This window comes from Hyposmocoma kahamanoa, unplaced genomic scaffold (assembly GCF_003589595.1).
Source record: "Hyposmocoma kahamanoa isolate Upper Pololo Valley unplaced genomic scaffold, ASM358959v1 202, whole genome shotgun sequence".
Classification (NCBI taxonomy): Eukaryota; Metazoa; Arthropoda; class Insecta; order Lepidoptera; family Cosmopterigidae; genus Hyposmocoma; species Hyposmocoma kahamanoa.
The window spans coordinates 11838106-11857458 of record NW_020653726.1 but is presented as its reverse complement, the minus strand read 5'-3'; the positions used below and the strand labels follow the sequence as shown (position 1 = coordinate 11857458).

General features: G+C 36.6%; 1 protein-coding gene across 2 annotated transcripts in view; it reads left to right on the top strand.

The window, feature by feature from the left end:
- The window catches only part of LOC113226988, a 61368-nt gene that overhangs the window by 27819 nt on the left and 14196 nt on the right, over positions 1-19353 (top strand). For both annotated transcript variants that reach the window (XM_026459840.1, XM_026459839.1), the window contains 2 exons: positions 11736-11868; positions 14673-14800. In XM_026459840.1, coding sequence (XP_026315625.1) covers positions 11736-11868; positions 14673-14800 — 261 coding nt within the window. The remainder of the gene's footprint in view (positions 1-11735; positions 11869-14672; positions 14801-19353) is intronic.

Genomic DNA, 19353 nt, shown 5'->3' with positions numbered 1-19353 from the left:
TGGAATGCAACTAAGAATACTAAAAACTATAGTACCTTCTAAAATTAAATTAAATTACAAAGACGATTACCACGGTTTGTTCCAGCACTGCAAAATACTCCTTATACATGAAAAATTCGAATATACGCTGCTACAATATATGCTGCAGTTTACAATCTACCTACAGTGGTGAAATGAAGAAGCGAAATGTCTGTAATAATAGATTGTTGATTCCGTCTTATCGATATCTTTATGGTAAAAATAAATTAAAATATATAATACTTTACCTAATAAACGAAATTCGTAAAGATATGAAAATATCGTCAAATTGTAAAAACATCAAACCTAAATTTAAAAATCACTTTTTATATATAATAATTAATTAATTAATTAATATATAATAATAATAACCTTCTAATTTTAAGTAACAACATACATAAGTATTAACTTTAAATATATTATTAAAGTACTGTTCACTACCATTTATTAGAATAGACCCGTGTTCAGCGGTGGGATGTACATACAAGGATCACTGTGATGTGTATGTGAGTGACACCCTTTATTAACGACTCTCACGCACACTAGAGGAATGTCAACACGCAGCAGTACGAACGCACGCACTACACATAGAAATTATTTGTACGACGTATACGGAAAAACTTAGTTAAGTTTATGTTATACTGGAATGTTTTGTTTTTTAGTGCTTCAAATATAATAAATAAATAATAATAACAAACTAGTGGAGTAATTTCACAAAAAATAATTGAATATTAATTCAATAAAATTTTAAAATACAGCTAATAGCGACATCTCTCGCCAGGACTGGTAGCTGTAAAAGTACTATCTGGGTGATAAATCTTTCATAGATTTCTCATAGATGGCGCTACGATTAAAAAGTCGTTGAAAAATAAAATACAAAGACACGACGCTAGCACACAGATAAATTCGTGAGGTCCGCTGGTTCGTTCCGTGGCTTAGTTGGTATAGCGTCTGGCACGGTAAGCTAGAAGACGTCGGTTCGTATCCGGCCGGATCGAAGGAATTTTTTCTGAGTGTTCGATCTTTATATTAATAATTAAAATAACTGTTTCAAAACTATCAGGCGCAGGACTTGTTCGTCCCGTCACTTTAGTATTATTAAAAGAACTCCCTAGTGAGACGCACTGGTTTGCGTGACAATGTCATTGCAGTACAAATGTACTCGATGCAGTGCAATACAATGCAGAAAAGCAGGTTCTTAGTATTCAAAAACATGCAGAAATTACTTAATTATATTTATTGATTTCTATGGCAGTTGGCCACAGTCGACTTCCCATTACTGTGAACGAAAAATCGTGTTTTTAAAGTTTTGTATTGGTTTCTTGTTTCTATTTAATCGTGTTAGGTAACAGCATAAGCATAGAGCGGACAGGGGCAGTATTTACCGCTGATGGTAGTTCGTTTAAATCTACTGGGGATGATGCAGGCACAGACTCTTTTTCTATGTTCATTATTACAAGTTGGTATTTTATATGTTGGTAAATATTCCAGACTATGTAAGTTACTAGATCTATTCATTAACCCTAGAAAGATAATCATATTAAGATTCGACGTGTGACCGTTTAATTACACATTATTTTGATTGTGTGTATATTTTTTTGTGTGCATGGTAATATATCAATAAAAAAATCATTGTGCTATGTATAAAAAAATATTGAGGATTGTTTGTATTTTTCTATCTATATGTATCAAGTATAGGTCTTTCTTACTTTGCAAAACTAAAAAATATTGAGATCTCTTCTTGGGACCTAAATTATAACTATACATTTTAGAAAATCAATAAAGCATAATAATATTATGTAATATAATTTACTATAAGAATGTCATCTCATCATCTCTGCCCGTTAAAACCCACTGCTAGGTATAGGCCTCTTCTTTTGCACGACAGCTCAATCGGTCCTGTGCGAGCCTCATCCGAGGTCTTCAGGCCACCCCGATGACATCATCCAACGAGAGAAATGCCGAGCATGGCGCGCTCCATTGCCCTTTGAGCTACTCTGATTTTGTGCATGTATTCCTTTGTGAGCGGCCATGTCTCGGAGCCGTTAGTGAATGTGGGCATGACGCATTGGTTATACACTTTAGTTTTCAGGCTTTGAGGGATTTTGGACTTAAAGACGTCCTCCAGTTTTCCGAAGAACCCTCATTACGCAACGATTGCATAATAGTACATTGTGTATTAAGGGCCATACATAAAACATTACTAACGAGGGTCCATTAGAAAGCCAAAGGCTAAGGGCTTTAAAAACTCGAGTTTTGTATTTTTTACCGTTCGTGATATATACAATGTTTTTCATTACATTTGCGAGGAAATAAATACAGTATAAATATGGTTCACAACACAACAATTATGGATTTGGCAAATGGCGGCTTTTTGTTCGTTATTTTGATACTTCCATAGATAATACAAGTCGAAGTAAAAAGCCATGATGGATTGAAAAGAAATGGGTAAATTTTTATACAGAAAATAATTACTTAGTAATAAAATAAAATAAAATAAAATAAAATATATTAATAAAATAATTACTAGTTTATTATAATTATTAATAGCAAAGATCGAACACTTAGAAAAAATCATTCGATCCGTACGAGGTGCTTATTAAGCCACGGAACTAACTAGCCCGCCTTACAAATTTTTCTATGTGCTTCTTGCAGATTTTTGTTTTTTGGTTTTAAACGATTTTTTTGTCGTAGCGCCATCTGTGAGAAATTTATTTCTTCACTCAGAGAGGTACATTTACCATGGTTGACTAGAGATGTCGCTGTAATGGTATTTTTATGTTTATTGAATGTCACGATGTTTTACTATCATGATATTCAATTTATTTGTGGAAACCCTTGTTTGTTATAATTATTATTAATACTTTAAATATATTTAAATAACAGCTGAGTGGCGGTAAAAAGTTTATTTTTACCCATTTGCCATTCTTATTATTATATAATACAATACAAAAACATATTTCGCGATATATATGAACTCTATGTAGATTTCTCGACTTATTCAACTTTAGGCTTGGTGCAAAAATGACCTTCAAGTTTACTTACTACGTGCAGCAGTAGAACTCCTTGTGAAAGTGTTCGTCTAGGGAAGTACTACTGCCACCTTACCTATTTCTGCCGCCAAACAGTAATGTGAGCATTACTGCGTTCGGTTTTCAAGGTGCTGGTGAAATTATAAGTACATGGTACTTGACAAATTTATGTCACAAGGTGACGGGCGCAGCGGCAGTGCCCCTCAGGTCCTTGTGATTTAAAGCTTTGAGTGGCACTGCAACTGTTATGGACAGGCGTATCACTTATCTACCAGCAGGCGCAGGACTTGTTCGTTTCGTCTCTTGGTGTCATAATAAAAGCTCAGAGGTTCAATCAGATTTTCCTATACGTCTAAATATGTATTAGTCCTACATGTTACAGAAGGATGTTGTTATAACAAAAAACGCACAATTTCTCAGTTTAACAGCTGCATTACTTATTTCCATTAAGTAAATGATGATAACCTTAGCTAAATAATAGAGTAGCTTTAATTATTTAATATTGCTATTTTGAACAGTGGATTTCACAAGTTAAGCTCAATTTTGAATATTAAATCATGCGAATTAATGCGCAAAATCCTAGAGAGTAACGTTTGTTAGTAGGTAAATTATATTTTGCTAATACAACGCAAGTTATACTTTAATGGATTCGACGACCTCCGTGGTCGAGTGGCTTGCACACCGAATTTCATGGTGTCGCCATCTCTGAGGTCTTGGGTTCGGTCCTCGGCTGGGTCAATGTAGGGAAATTAACTTTTCTATATTGTCTCGAATCTGGGTGTTTGTGGTAACGTCGTTGTTTCCTATTTCCTTAACACAAAGTGCTTTAGTTACCAATTTTGGGATCAGTGCAACATGTGTGATGTTGTCTGATATACCTAATAATATAATATAATGAATTCTTAAACAAAGTACTTATAACTTTGAACTCTATTTATTATCCTCACACATACAATGATCTACATATATATATTTAATTGTAATAATTACACGATTATTTAAATTGAGACGAGAGCTGTTATATAGGCAGACCGATATTACAAGAGAGCAGAGAGAATTAACGAATACTAGTAACATATGTAAGGGGGTTGCCACATTTTAACAGTACTCTCCCAACACTTGAATCCGGAATATAGAAACAACAACAAGGTGAGATTACAACATAATTCATAGTAGCAGTATAGCTCCTTGTGAAAGAGTTCGGCCAGAGATTTACTGCCAGTTTACTTATTTCTGCCGCCAAGTAGTAATGTCAGCGTTACGTGTTTCTGTTTTGAAGAGTGGCTTGTAAAATTACAGGCACATGGGACTTCTCATCTTATATCTCAGGGTGTAGACCTCCACCTTTCTTGAAGTCAGTTTAAAAGGAAGATCTGGGTACGATTTGAAAAGATGAATTTGGGTTGGACACTGTTCGATTTCTGCACCCAAGATGTCACCTTATAAAAGACAAACGTCATTTATAGGGGACATCTTAAGAACACAGGAGATGTAGTCGCCCGTTATATCAAACTATTTTAACTGTTTGGGTTTCAGTGTAGACACTTACATACGGAATAAGCTATGAAAACAGCCGATAGGTTCGTTAGCCGACGAACGAGGCATCAGCTAATAAAAGAAAAAACCGTCCATTGCGTCCTTTCCAAAGAAATCTGTCCCTATAAAATTGCTACAACATTCTCTACTCTTCTAGTTAGCATCAACACCAATTTAGGTTTAAATCACTTATCTATATAAAATATCTTTCAATTCAGAAATAAAATATTTCAATCCAGTATCACCTTCACCAAGCATTGTAATGACCTTTTTTAAAAAAAACTCCGCTATTTACACTTATTTCCATAAAAAATATTTTCAAAGTATACAAATCATCTCTTTCAATTTGAAATAAACTTGAGAACGTGAGCTAGCTAGCGAGAACCTTTTGATTAAAGTTGGTACAACTACTAGTGGCTGCTTTTAAGCTCGGATCAATAAAACCTATATTTAGCACTTTGTATATCAACATATCCACTCCAGAAACGAAAGAAAGGACTTAGTTTCTTAATAAACCTATAAAATAAGACAAAATTATAAATTGGAAGGAGCAGTATAACTCAAAATTATTACTGAATAATAACTTATTTGTATTTCAATTTGAGTTTCACAAAAAGTTTAATTCGGCTCAGAACGATTGTATTAAAAGAACAAAAGGTCACTTGGTGAGATTCAATTACATTGAAAAACATTTTGAGCCCTGAGTAAACTAGAATCGAGTAGCTGTAGTCTATATAGCTAGCGACATCAGAAAAATCACGTCGAATCGTGAAGTAAAGCTAGTGAAAGTTAAAAAATTGGTTAATCCCATTAATCCCATAAATATTCAACAAAATTCTTATCGGCACCCCGAAAGGCGAGTAACGTCAGTTGACAAACGACGCCTAAAGGCATGTCACCCTTTCAAAATATATAAAAATTTGTCGCCTTCTTTCAAACAAACATTGATTATTATTTTGTAAGTCAATGATTATTCCTACGCCTACGCCTAGACCGCTACGCACCGCATCTCGTGTCCGTTGCGCATCTACGCGCGGTATCTCGCTCGGTGCTTATTACGATGCAGTGAGAATAAAATTATGAATATATAGCTCCTAGGGTGCGAATTGCAACTTATCGAATACCAGTGACTCGTCAGTTCTAGTGCAAACTAAATGTAACGATTACTCCCTGTGTTAAAGATAACATATTGAGCACAAGTTTGATTTAGATATTACAGAGCGTAACGTATAGACACAAAAACAATAAAAATAAAAAATAAAAATGTCAACAACATTGAAATATGGTTGTTGTCCGAATGCTGCCACCACGGACAGTCTAAAATGCTCTGAATGTAGAATAATGTACCATTATGGTTGTATTGAGGGGAAAAGCAAATCAACGAGACTCTTCAAAGACTTATCAAAGGAATTTAAGATTTCCTGGGTTTGCCCAGCATGTATTAGCAAGAAGCCTAAAATTAATCTAGCCGATACACCAGTACGCGGGTCGCTTGATGCCGAGTTCACCAATATTACACACCGTAACAAAAACAAAAGTGTCGTCGGTTTATCACAGGGTAGTGAGATGGATTTACGCCTGATCATGCGTGAAGAAATGTCATCACTATTGGATGATTTTAAAGCTAATATTCTGCGTCAGATCGACTTGCAGACAAGCGAAATACTTAATCGTGTGACTAGGCTGGATGAGACTCTTATTGGTCTGCAAAGGAAATACGAGGCAGTGAAGATGGATCTCAACGCCAACGCCAAGGCTATAACCTGTTTGGAATCCGAAAATAGCGAGTTGAGATCTATTGTTACCAACCTTAGTGGTCGCTTATCTCAGGTGGAACAGCACTCGCGATCCTGCAATGTAGAAATACAATGCATTCCGGAGTTTAAAACTGAAAACTTGTTCAAGACGGTTAAGCAGCTGACACAAGTTATCAATTGCAACATCAATGAAGCTGATATACATTTGTGTACGCGAGTTTCGAAGCTGAATAAAGACAGCACGCGCCCGCGTTCGACTGTAGTAAAGTTTAGTTGCCCCAGGATACGAAATGAGTTCTTGGGGGCCGCCATTGCATTTAACAAGAAAGCCGCTACGAACGCCGACAAGCTAAATAGCAGTCACCTGGGAATCGCAGGTGATAGGCGCCCAATATTTGTGTGTGAGCATCTATCACCTACCATGAAAGGTATTCACGCGGCGGCCAGAGCAAAGGCGAAGGAACTTAATTTCAAGTTTATATGGGTTAAGGGTGGCAACGTGTATTTGCGTAAGAATGAATCTGCGCAGTACGTGCTGATTAAGTCCATTGAGTGTTTGTCAAAATTAAAGTAATATGAATAATCACTGCATTGAATGTGTTTTTTGTCTGGTCTAGATATATCTCTTTTTCGTTTGTTTTGCTACATCTGCTTAACTAATGAATTAATCTATATTATTAATTTTGTAAATTTGTAAGTTTAAATTAAATTAAATTAAATTAAATTAAATTAAATTAAATTGAATTAAATTAAATATTGTATTCAAAGAATGTATAAACGCTCTAATCCGATTGTTGCAGTTCGCACTCATGGACGCTGTATTATTTGTAAATTATATGATACTAACTAAATACAATTTAATATGTTACTATCAAAACGTTAGAGGCCTTAGATTGAATAACGTACAGGTTCGTGAGGAAATATTGCGAAATAACTACGATATTATTATTTTCACAGAAACTTGGCTAAACAACAGTTTTTTTGACGCCGAAATATTTGATGACAGGTATGATGTGTATAGGCGGGACAGGGAAAGCTCACCTATGTGCAGTTCTAAAGAGAGGGGAGGAGGGGTTCTAATCGCTGTTTTAAAAAAGTATTTATCGCGACGAATGAATGAGTGGGAGAGTGATTGCGAAGATGTTTGGACTCAAATTATATTAAATAAATCAAGAGTGTTAAATATTTGTGCTGTTTACCTGCCTCCTCCGGTATCACAATCTATTTTGGACAACTACCTGGTAAAGTCGTGCGGTGCTTGTGAGAGTGATGGTGAGACAATTATTGTGGGTGACTTTAATTTGGGAGGAATAATATGGAAAGCTGATGTTGATCGGGGCCACAGTTCACCAACTGGTTATGAAAATTGTTCTTTGAGGGGGAGTTTCATAGATTTCATGTCTTTAAATAATCTTGTTCAGCTTAACCATGTCTCAAACAGCGGCAATCGCATTCTTGACCTTGTTTTAAGCAGCATGCCAGACATTAAGATTTATGAATGTACTAGACCACTGCGAAATATTGACAAACACCATCCCCCTTTGGACATAGACATTGAAATCACTACAATTCCTAATAAACCTCGCAATTCAAATACAGAACCTAAACCGAACTTTCACAAGGCTGACTATGATGCTATCAATCTGCAACTGGGTAAAATTGACTGGAATGATTTATATGAGCGGTGTGTTGATGTGAATGATATGGTTAAAATATTTTACGAGCATTTGGATAGAATTGTTAAAGAATGTATACCATTATCTTGCAAATCTAAACTTAATAAATATCCAGTCTGGTTTTCGCCAGCTTTGATAAACTTACTAAAGCTTAAATACAAGTATCATGTTAAATTCAAAAAATACAGGAATCGGCTCGACAAGATAGAATTTGATTATTTGCGCGAAGACTGCGATGCCCTAATGCGGGAGTGTTACAGAAATTACATTAATTCAATAGAAACGTTAATACTCAGCAATCCAAAGTTTTTCTGGACACATATTAAAAATAAGCGTAAGAACGGTTCCAATTATCCGCCATCTATGTCTCTAAATAACACTACAGGATATGAAGGAGGTGAGATCTGTAACCTGTTTGCAACTCACTTTTCTTCCGTGTACGAACTGGATACTGGTGGTGATGTTGATTTGGATGAGGTGGGCATGATGGATGCGATTCCGGATTTAGTGATTGAATCTCACTGTGTGGAATATAAGCTCAAGCATCTTGATTTAAGTAAAGGTTCAGGTCCTGATAACTTTCCGCCAGTCTTTTTTGCAAATTGTGCTGAACAACTAGCAGTCCCATTGACCATAATTTTTAACAAGTCTGTTACTACGGGAATATTTCCTGACACTTGGAAGCGTGCTAGAATTGTGCCAATTCACAAAAATGGAAAAAAGGACTTGGTTACGAATTATAGGCCTATTTCTATATTGTCCACCGTAGCAAAAGTCTTTGAGTCGATAGTATATAGTCATATGTTTAGGCATGTCAAGAATAAACTATCACCGAATCAGCACGGATTTATTAAGAAGCGATCTACGGACACAAATCTATCCCAGTACATTGATGATGTAGCATTGGCAGTCGATACTTCAGGACAAGTAGATGCAATATATACCGATTTTTCCAAAGCTTTCGATAAAGTTAATCATCGTATATTGATAAACAAATTAGCTCACTTCGGGATTAGGGACTCCCTACTTCAGTGGTGTCAATCATATTTAAATAACAGGTGTTCTAGAGTTGTAATTGATGGTTATAGTTCAGATCCTTTTATTTCATGCTCTGGAGTGCCGCAAGGTTCAAACCTTGGGCCATTGTTCTTCATTATATTCATTAATGACATTGAAAGATTGTTTAAGAACTCGATTTGCTATTTGTTTGCTGATGATCTTAAAATAATGCGTGTTATTAAAAGTCTCAATGATGCTGATTTGTTGCAGGCTGATATTGATAGACTCATTGATTGGTGTCACATTAATAAAATGTATCTGAATTCGTGTAAGTGCTTCCATATTAAGTTCACATTAAAACGTAAACCTCTCAATACCCAGTACAATATCTCAGGTGAAACTCTTAAAGAAGTTTCTAAGATACGAGACTTGGGTGTAGTGGTGGACTCCAAGCTTAAATTTTCTATTCACATTGACAGTATGCTGGCCGCTGCTAACAAATCACTAGGATTTATTTTTAGAAATGGAAAGGAGTTCAGGAAGGTTTCCACTACCTTATTACTATTTAATGCCTATGTCAGAAGTAAGCTTGAGTACTGTAGCGTTGTGTGGTCCCCAACATACCGAGTCCATGTTGAGAGAATTGAAAGAGTCCAAAGAAGGTTTCTACGACACCTGGCGTACCGCTTCAGGCCGCCTCATGACGTAAACTGTTACAGTGCCCGACTTGAGCACTTTGGCATGCAAACTTTGAATGGTAGGAGAAATACTTTAGGCTTATGTTTCTTACATAAAATTATGAACGGCATGATAGACTGTCCGTCTATTCTCAATAAATTTGGTTTGCGAGTACCCCCACGTCCGCCTCGACAGCCGCGTCCTTTATTTCATGTCCGTTTGTGTAGAACGAATGTAGGAAAGCATTCGCCAGTCCCCCGCCTATCTAGTTTATATAATCGACTGTCCGGTGAAGATGAAACTGTTGACATATTTTGTGATACATTATATAAATTTAAGGAAAGAACAATTTTGTAGCTTTAGCTTAGGTTTAATTAATTTATTATTGTTATTATTGGATTTAAATTGTTATTATTATTATTATTATTATTATTAATTTTAATTTCATTTTATTGGTAGACATTTTTCTTTTTGTACATTTAAATATACATGTAAGTGCATGCTGTGGTTGCCTATAATTGAAGTTGCAACTATATGTTAATTAATAAGTATTTATTGTTTTGTATACGTTAAGTTGTAAACTTTGTTGGCAATCCTTAATAAATAAATAAAATAAATAAAATAAATAAAAATTATTGAAGAATAAAAATTCTAAAGTCCTTCATAATAAGTCCCATAACCAAGATACCAATTTGCTTTGCTGGTATAGATATACCAATTTAATAGCAGTAGAGCTTCTTGTGAAAGAGTTCGTCCAGGGAAGTACTGTGACCAAACTTATTTCTGGCGCCAAGCAGTAGTATCAGCATTACTGTGTTCCGATTTTGAAAGCTAAGGGTGCTGGTGAAATTACAGACACATGGGATTTGTCAATTTATGTCTCAGGGTGACCTTGCGATTTAAAGCTCTGAGTGGCACTGCAACTGTTATGGACAGGTGTACAGCTTACCATTACCGTCACTTGATATTATAAAAAAAATCAATGTGTAAGTTGTAACGGTAACAATATGTAACCATATGACAATGGTTATTTCAATACAGCACGCGAACACCATGATAAATTTTATTGTTTGTACTGGATTTTAAATGTTTGTTGAAAATTGATTTGTTATAAAAGTTTTTTGTTGGTATTGTATTACTTAGTATTCACGGAAAAATTTGTTGTAAAGAGGCAGATACCACAAGAGCGCGACACTCCGCCGCGGAACCTTTGGACTCGTACAAACTCATGGAAAATAAATGCGGCTATATTTATATTATATTATATTATACATAATTATATTCAAGTTTGTAAATGAGTATTGTATATTTATAAAGAAATAATATAGTTAATATAAGCTAACCTATTGCACTTTCGACATTTTTAGTTTAAAAACTTTGCATATACTGCACAATAGCGGCAGGACATAAAATGTAGCGGTACCAATTTTTTTATATATAGTTTACTATATATTCGGGAAAATATATCTATACGTCCTTTATTTTTTTACTTAGCGAACTTACATAATAAAAAATCAAAAAATGTCCTGTAATATAAGAAACGCTGTAACGAAATTTTAACAATCTATTGTTCCAAAAAGCTGTTAGTTGGGAAAATTTAAAAATTATAACTATAATAATAATAATTATGATAACAAGCTGAAAATAATGAAATTAATAATAATAATCATCATCATCTTTATTGCCTCTTTACAAAGGTTTTCCACTAAAGTAATAGTCTTATGGCTAACTTACAAAGAGAACTTGTAACTGAAAGACCTTTGTAAGGGACTGGAGACCATACTAGGTATAAACCGTGTCACAAATCTTCAGACTCTTCGGACACAACAGTTGTTGAGAGCAAGAATAAAATTATGTTTTTTAAATTTAAGTTAACTAAGAATTACATGCCATTATAGTGTATTAAGACTATTTTAGTGTAAAATACGGTTTAAGCTGAGAGTGATGCAGTATATAAAACATTTTAATACATTTTTTTTTTCGTTTTTCACGTCACGAAAATTCCGTCTGTTAAAGATACCTTTTCCTCAATATTCCAGGCTTATAATCCTGCTAGCACTATTGATCGGTGTGTTATACTGCATCCACCTTCTGGTAAAAGATTACCAAGCCTTGCAAGCGCCTAAACTGCTACGGATGTTGTTCAAAAGGGATGTCAACTTACAAAAGACGGTAAGAGCAGCAAAGTCACATGATATATTGACATCGATACCGTAGTATAATAAGACGAGTAATGTAACTTTATATAAACGACGACTCTCGTTGTACATATGTACAAGCCGCGTTGCACAACGAGAGTCGTCTTCTATGGTTATTTGAACAAAAGTGCTTCACTATTCAGAATTGAATTTCGTTTTCATAATCATACTCCCATAATCGTACGTTGTGTATTATTAAGGGCGGTAAACAAAGAATTACGAACGAGACTATTAGAAGCCTGAAGTCGAAGACTGCGGGCTTTCGCAGTCGAGTTCGAAGTTCCGTGAAACATACAATGTTTTTCATCACACTTGCATGTAAACAATATGATTGCATACAGGCTAACTTGACTATAATGCCCCAAATAAAATCCTCGGGGCCTTATTTCTTCTCATTCATACCATAGCTGTAATGAGAAGAAAAAAGGCCCGAGGGTGCTTTTGGCACATTATAGTCAAGTTAATCTGCACAGTCATACTATTTACGTACAAGTATGATGAAAAGGTTATTTCAATAGAATTCTGTGCTGAATACAGTTTTTTTTTTCAAATTATGCTTTCAACTTAAAGGAATAACTAAAGTAATAAAATTCTTCACTCCGAGCAAGGTGTAGGCGACTCTGTATTTGTCTTATAATACTATGTCACAACTGAGTAGTGATACTTTTGGGATCAAATACCGCCATTGCATGTAGGTAGGTACAAGGTCTGCTCCTATATCTGTAGTCCGCGGTGTAGCGATTTTCAACCAACACATTGGTAAAATGTAAATTAAATTAAGTAAATTATTCCGAGATACTCGAATTAGATTTATTTATAGATGAAAATAGATATTTTTAGATGGATAAACTTGGTTCAAGAGTTCCCCTAATGTTTAATCCACAAGAGCATATTAGGCTAAGCTAAGTATGCTACGTAAAATATTTTTGATGGGATCAAATGTGTAAAAAGAATTTTCTGATACAAAGATTTTGTATCAGAAAATTATTTTTACACATTTGTTGAATGAAGTAATTTTGTACGGCAAAGTAAATATTTGGTTGCCTAATTTTTCTTTTTTTTTGTTGAACATTTTTCGTGTCAAATAAATTTTGTTTGCGATACCAAAAAAGAAGTCTTTTAGAGATTTGCAGTGTTTTATTTAAAATCTTATACAATCTTATATATTTTATGTTATCAAATTAAAAGACATAATATATCTATACGCCAAACGATAGTAATATTTGATAGCAGGAGAGCTCCTTGTGAAAAAGTTCGTCCAGGGAAGTACTAACTGCTACCTTAGGGTCGAAACACAAAACCGCGAATAGGCGCGATACGAATGCGCAACGCAGAAAAATGCGACGCGAATTGCTGCGATACGATTTCGTACGGCAAGGCATCTCACTGCCACAGTTCGGGTCACAATTACTTCGATGATCGTCAACGGTGCTCGACGTATGGTTTAAACTAGTTAGCGACGTGGATCGTAAAAAGCGTGTTGCACTGTAGGTCAATGGTTGCACTGCTGTTATTGATAAGAAAATATAGGAAAAAAACACAAACAAGATTAACATTGCCGGAATGCGCGATGTGCAAATTCTTGCGACGCGTCATGCGAGCTCGTAGATTTCTGCGATGCGACGTCGCATCGCGGTATTGTATGTCGACCCTTATCTATTCCTCCCGCCTAACAGTAATGTGAGCATTTCTGCGATTCGTTTTTGAAGGGTAGAGGGTGCTGGTGAAATTACAGGCACATGAGACTTGTCAACTTATATCTCAGGGTGACGGGCGCAGTTGCAGTGACCTTCAGATCTTTGCAATTTAAAACTCTGTGCGACACTACAACTGTTAAGCGCCTCGTAAACGATGAAATAATTTGTCAAATTTTACGTGTTTGTCAAACTTTTTGATCGTCTGCCGCGTTTGTCAAATAATCTATGTATTTGAAGGAAATGTAGATTGACGGCGTGCTTGACAAACCTTGCTAGATTCTGTATATTGATTTGGTTCTGTGCGCAATATTTCTATTAACAAATTTTCGTGGGTATATTTGTGTCCTAATTTCAACCATTCTCTAGACCAACGTCTATTTCTTTTTTCTTAATAGGTACATAGTGCTAGATTTAATGCCAGAAACGGTTTATCTGCTTTCTTACTCATAACACAAATTACAAAGAAATATTACTGATGGTACGGTACGTACGACTGTAGAAACAGATGACCGATTGTGAACTATAGGCGAGTTTGTCAAACTTATTTTATGGTTTATTTGATCGTTTACGAGGTTCTAAAAGCTAAACATTGCGGCGGAATGGAATGGAAACGTCAATCAAGAGAAGGCGCGCGCGGTCGCTGGAATACTCGAGCATTCCAGCAATCGTGCTTTGAAACTGTAGTATTTCGTCGAAGTTTAACGTCACACTGCGCCTGCATTCGCGCCACTTGTCGCTGACAAGCTGCGGAATTCTCGCGAATGCGCGAGTATTCTCGAGCATGCGCGAGAATTCCGCGGAAGATGCGCGACGTGATTTTTGGCTCGTATCTAGTTTGTACGTTACTCAATTAGCTACAAAGTTCATTATGCTCTGTACAAAATCGTTACAAAAGTTCGCTTCCATTCCGTTCCGCCGCAATATAAATTAAGCCTTATAGAATAGCGTGTCACTTATCGCCTTGTTGTTGTTATACAACTTGTTCGTTCCGTCTCTTGCTATTATAAAAAAAACTTAGCTGGGGCTCATACAGAATCTTGCAACGTAAGGATCGACCTTTTACATTACTTTTTCTTTACAGAGACCAAACGTAAGATGGAGAAAGATATTACAGCATGACACAATACAATGTACACGGCTGCTCTTCTGTGATCTTGGAGTACGCCCTCCAGATACTGAAGTTCGAAGAGGTTTCGTATTCATGTTAACGTAAGTTACGAACCACAACCACTTAAATAACTAAGTATATTTTACGCTATTTTCATTTGTCTTATTCGATGACTTAAAACCTTTGGTTGACTTTAAATACATTGCAGCTGATGCCCTCGTGGTTTACTGCATAATTTTTTTCATCCGGCGTCGTGCCTCCAAACCAAGTATGACGCAAATCAGAGCATGCGTTAAAAAACAATACAAACTTGGATTCACTCAAGTCATTATTAAACTTTTATTATTTGAAGATTTATACCAACTTTGAAGTTTGCAAATAACTTAGGTACCTCTATTTAGAGGTACCTAATCTATTGTTACGAAAAACTCTGAAACACATGTTTATCTAGTTTATAAATATATAAAGTATCTAAACCAAGTTTTAAATAAATCGCACCACGCGTTAAAAATTCCCATACAAACTGTAACACCTCATTTCACCCCTATTCAGGGGAAATTTTTATAAAATATTATATTAGTGTTTTACCATTTACATTATAGAATATTTGTTCTAAGTGTCATCTTTGTAAGTTCAATTAATACGATTCCTCATACAAAAAAAATACTCCTGTTCACTCTCGTAAAGTTAGAATTGCTGGGCACATCTGCCAGTGATTTGCTCCGAACCTTACTCCTATATAAATATGTATGTACAGGGTTAATTCTAAAATAATAATAGCCTCCTAGATATATTACTAACTGTATTACTAACATCATAAACAGCAATCTTTGGTATTTGACTTTTTACAATAAATTTACCAAAAATAAGTTTAAATTTTTATGTGAATACGTAGAAAAAGCAAAAAAAGCCATGTAATTACAGCCCGTTTTTTTCAACGCAATTCATACACTCACGTTAATTGTGTGTACTTTGACCTAGCCTATATTAAAGACTCAATCTGTTTTAGGCATAAGCGTCAAGGTCCAAGAAAACAACCACAGTACTTTTTAACGAACCGAAAAGTGCTAAATAGTATATTTAAATATAATTCACAATTTGGTAAAACAATGTAAAGGTCTGGCGGAACGCTTACAACAACGGACAAAGGTTTAAATTATTCGTCGCTGTCAGCGAGCCACTGCCCCAGCCAGTTGCCAACATCCCGGGACCTAGTGCAGAGCACGGTTAATTAGTGGCTGGTAGGTGTTGTCGGCAAGTGAGCGATTACAATAATATCACCTACTACTGACAGCGATGGGGTGCTTTTTGCACATGGGCTGAACGGTCTCCTGGTGAGAGTAGGCTGTTTCCATAATGGCTTTAGCGCGCGAGGGCGTGCGCATTTTTGAGACGAAGCTGAAACATTGCAGGATAGGTCGACAGTTTCTGTAATATTTATGTTGGACACCGAACGGTCATTACATTCTTTGACCTGCTGCGATGTAGAAGGTTTTTGATTAAGTCACCTGACGTTTGCTGAACAGGTTTTAAGATATAGTTATAGACCACACCGTTTTGCCTTGCAGGCGTTCCACCAATGGGGGTCGCTTTTTAAACAACGGTAGCAAATTTTGGCTTCCCGTACGCAAGACTGCCTGTTTTCTACATTCAGCGATTTAAAATCTGGCCAAGCGACTGACGCGTGTATTTGCTGGCAAAAGACACAAATAGAAGTATTAGGAATTTTAGTTGACGTTACATGAATTGATTCCCGTTTAGAAATAGGGGGTTTGACAGCGTGTGTTGCCAAGGGGCTCATGAGGTCTGGCATATATGTGAACTTTATTAGTCTGTCAGCCTCTCTAAGTAGAAATAAAGAGAGAATTTCCAATTTAGAACAACCCTCGTGTTGCGAGTCCGCAACGAAATCGGCGAACCTTCTGATTTCTGATTTCTATTTCCGGAGAGAATAGGTACTCCTGCTGTTTGAGGCCTTTGATAGAAGTAACGCAATTACTGACCTTATTTGCAAAATGATTAAGTTGCTCTGGATATGTCACTTTAGTAAAAGAAACGAAGTTCCGCGACCTCTCGGGCGATCACTAGTTCCGGTCGAGCGTAAGTTCGCTCAAGTACGCGTAGAAATTCATCTGGTTCCTGCGTAGTGTGAAGAAGTACGTCCACCGCTTCACGAGTCCCCGCAACGCGTCCGCCAGGCGTTGCGGTCCAAGCATGTCGCTGGAAACGGCGAGGGGGTGGCCTGGACAACGTTTGGCATCGAACCTACGATTGGTTCCGGGGCACCAGGGAGAGAGTCCCTGACACTTTGAACCCAATATTGTGTGCTTAATATGTTTATAGAACATAGACTGCCCTGCGTATGACTTTGTGAGCCTTAAGCATCAAGTGCAGCTAAGGTGGCTTGCAACTCTAACTCCATCACTTCTTTCACTCGCTTAAATTGACGCCGACGGTGCTCAGAAAGAAAAAAAAAATTAAAGAGAGACAGAAAGAAAACAGTTTATTATACAAGCACAGACACGCATATAAACAAAATAACAGAGGAACAATAATAATAATAACATTCAAAATTAATCTTTTAGGCTCTCTGAGAAGCGAGAGTCTAAAATAAATAGTGATACAATAATAATAAAATATAAAATGAAAAAAAATTTTAAAAATAAATTATTGATAATGCAGTATTAATTCACCGTCATGCGTGTCGCGCCGGGTGCAATCGGGACTTGCTCAGCTTTAGCCACAAAAAAGTTTTTATTTAAACCGTTTCGTGGCGCTGATTTTCAGCAAGCCCGGGCGAGTGAGCCACTGACAACAATACATATTTTACTCAACAATAAATAGATAAATAAATAAACAAATAAGAAAACCGACATAATAGGTAGTGTACATGCAACTACATACACATATGAAGTACTTTGCAAGCTTGCGTGCAAGTATGGTTGCCGCGGAGCGATGGGTACTTCGTCAGCTCTGAGGCAACGATGGGTGCTTGCTGGAGACGCCTGAAACAGAGCACGGACCAGACGAAAAAATAGAGCATAGAACAGGCGAAACTACTTGAGCATGCGACACATGCTGATTTTGAAACGAGGTGGGTACAGCGCTGTCGGGCATGTTCGCAGCCGCATCGTTGTCAATTTTAGTCGCTGAACGCGTTTTTACCATATAGTCGGAAAAAAATTTGACAAGTAAAAATATCAATTTTAATTTTAGGCAAGTGCCCAAAATTCAAAATTGATAATTATATTAAATGTGATGTCCTTCGATTTGGTAATACGTCAGTACGTAGCGTATTATCGAATCGAAAGACCAATGTTAACGAACCAGCGGACCATTATAACACCACGAAAATGCTAAATAGTATATTTAAATATAATTCACAATTTGGTAACATCACAGACCACATAAATACTTTCTTCCGTGGGTAAAAAAATGTAAAACTTTGGCGGCCCGCTGACAACGACTGACAAAGGTTTAAATTATTCGTCGCTGTCAGCGAGTCACTGCACCCGCCAGTTGCCAACAGTACTAAAAACCACAGGAACTAAAAAGTTAATAAATACATAACTTAATAACCTTTCCATCTACCACTCACAGGGCATTTGAGTTGATAATTTCAAACCACCTAAGTAGACATAACGAGTCATCATCGACCCATTTAAAGGTCCCACTGCCGCCTCTTCTCAGGCGAGGGTCTAGGCCATGGTTTGCCACGCTGGCCCAATGCCGGTTGGGGACTTCACACGTTTTCAGAGGGCTGTAAACCTTCTTCGACGTGCATGTTTTCCTTCACCGAAAAGCTCATGGTAAATTTCAAAATGAATTTCCCACATAAATTCCGAGGTGCGATATTCGAACCCACGTTCTCTGTATAAATGGTGGTAGGTCAAACCATTAGAGCGAGTATACTCGAAATGAATTTCATCGCGCTAACGCCGCGCCGCCGCCGCGCAGCGACCGCGTGCACGTGTTCAGGGATCGAACTGTCATATCATGGCAAACTACGCTCTACTTATTTAGCTTTTAAGTTGTAACTTAAATGAGAGGCTGCGCAGTTGTAATATTCCGAGGAATTTAAATGTTATTGCCTAGTAAATAGAATTTAGAATCGTCATTAATGTACGTGAAAGCGTGGATACCACGCGGCGCGGCGGCCGCACAAAATTTTTCGCGTCGTGTGTCTGGGCGCTTAGGCTACCACGGCTTCTTTTTTACATTATTCTATAATGTAATGAATAGAATTTCATAAATTCTGTTCTGATAAGAAATATACGTGATAAATATACATATATGATTAGAAATATACGCCAAAAGTTATAGACTGCAAAAAAGTTACATCAAAATGGCTAACGTCGAAATCGTATGAGGAAACCGAAGATCTATTAGAACACTTGCTTTAAAAACACTACTTAATCTATGGCAACAGGTTAACACACATACACACACACATACATACATACACACACTCACACTCACTCACTCACTCACTCACACGTACATACATACACACACTCACTCGCACGTACATACATACATACACACACACTCACTTACACACATACTCACACTCAATCTCACTCTCACTCACACACACACACACACAAACACACACACACACACACACACACACACACACACACACACACACACA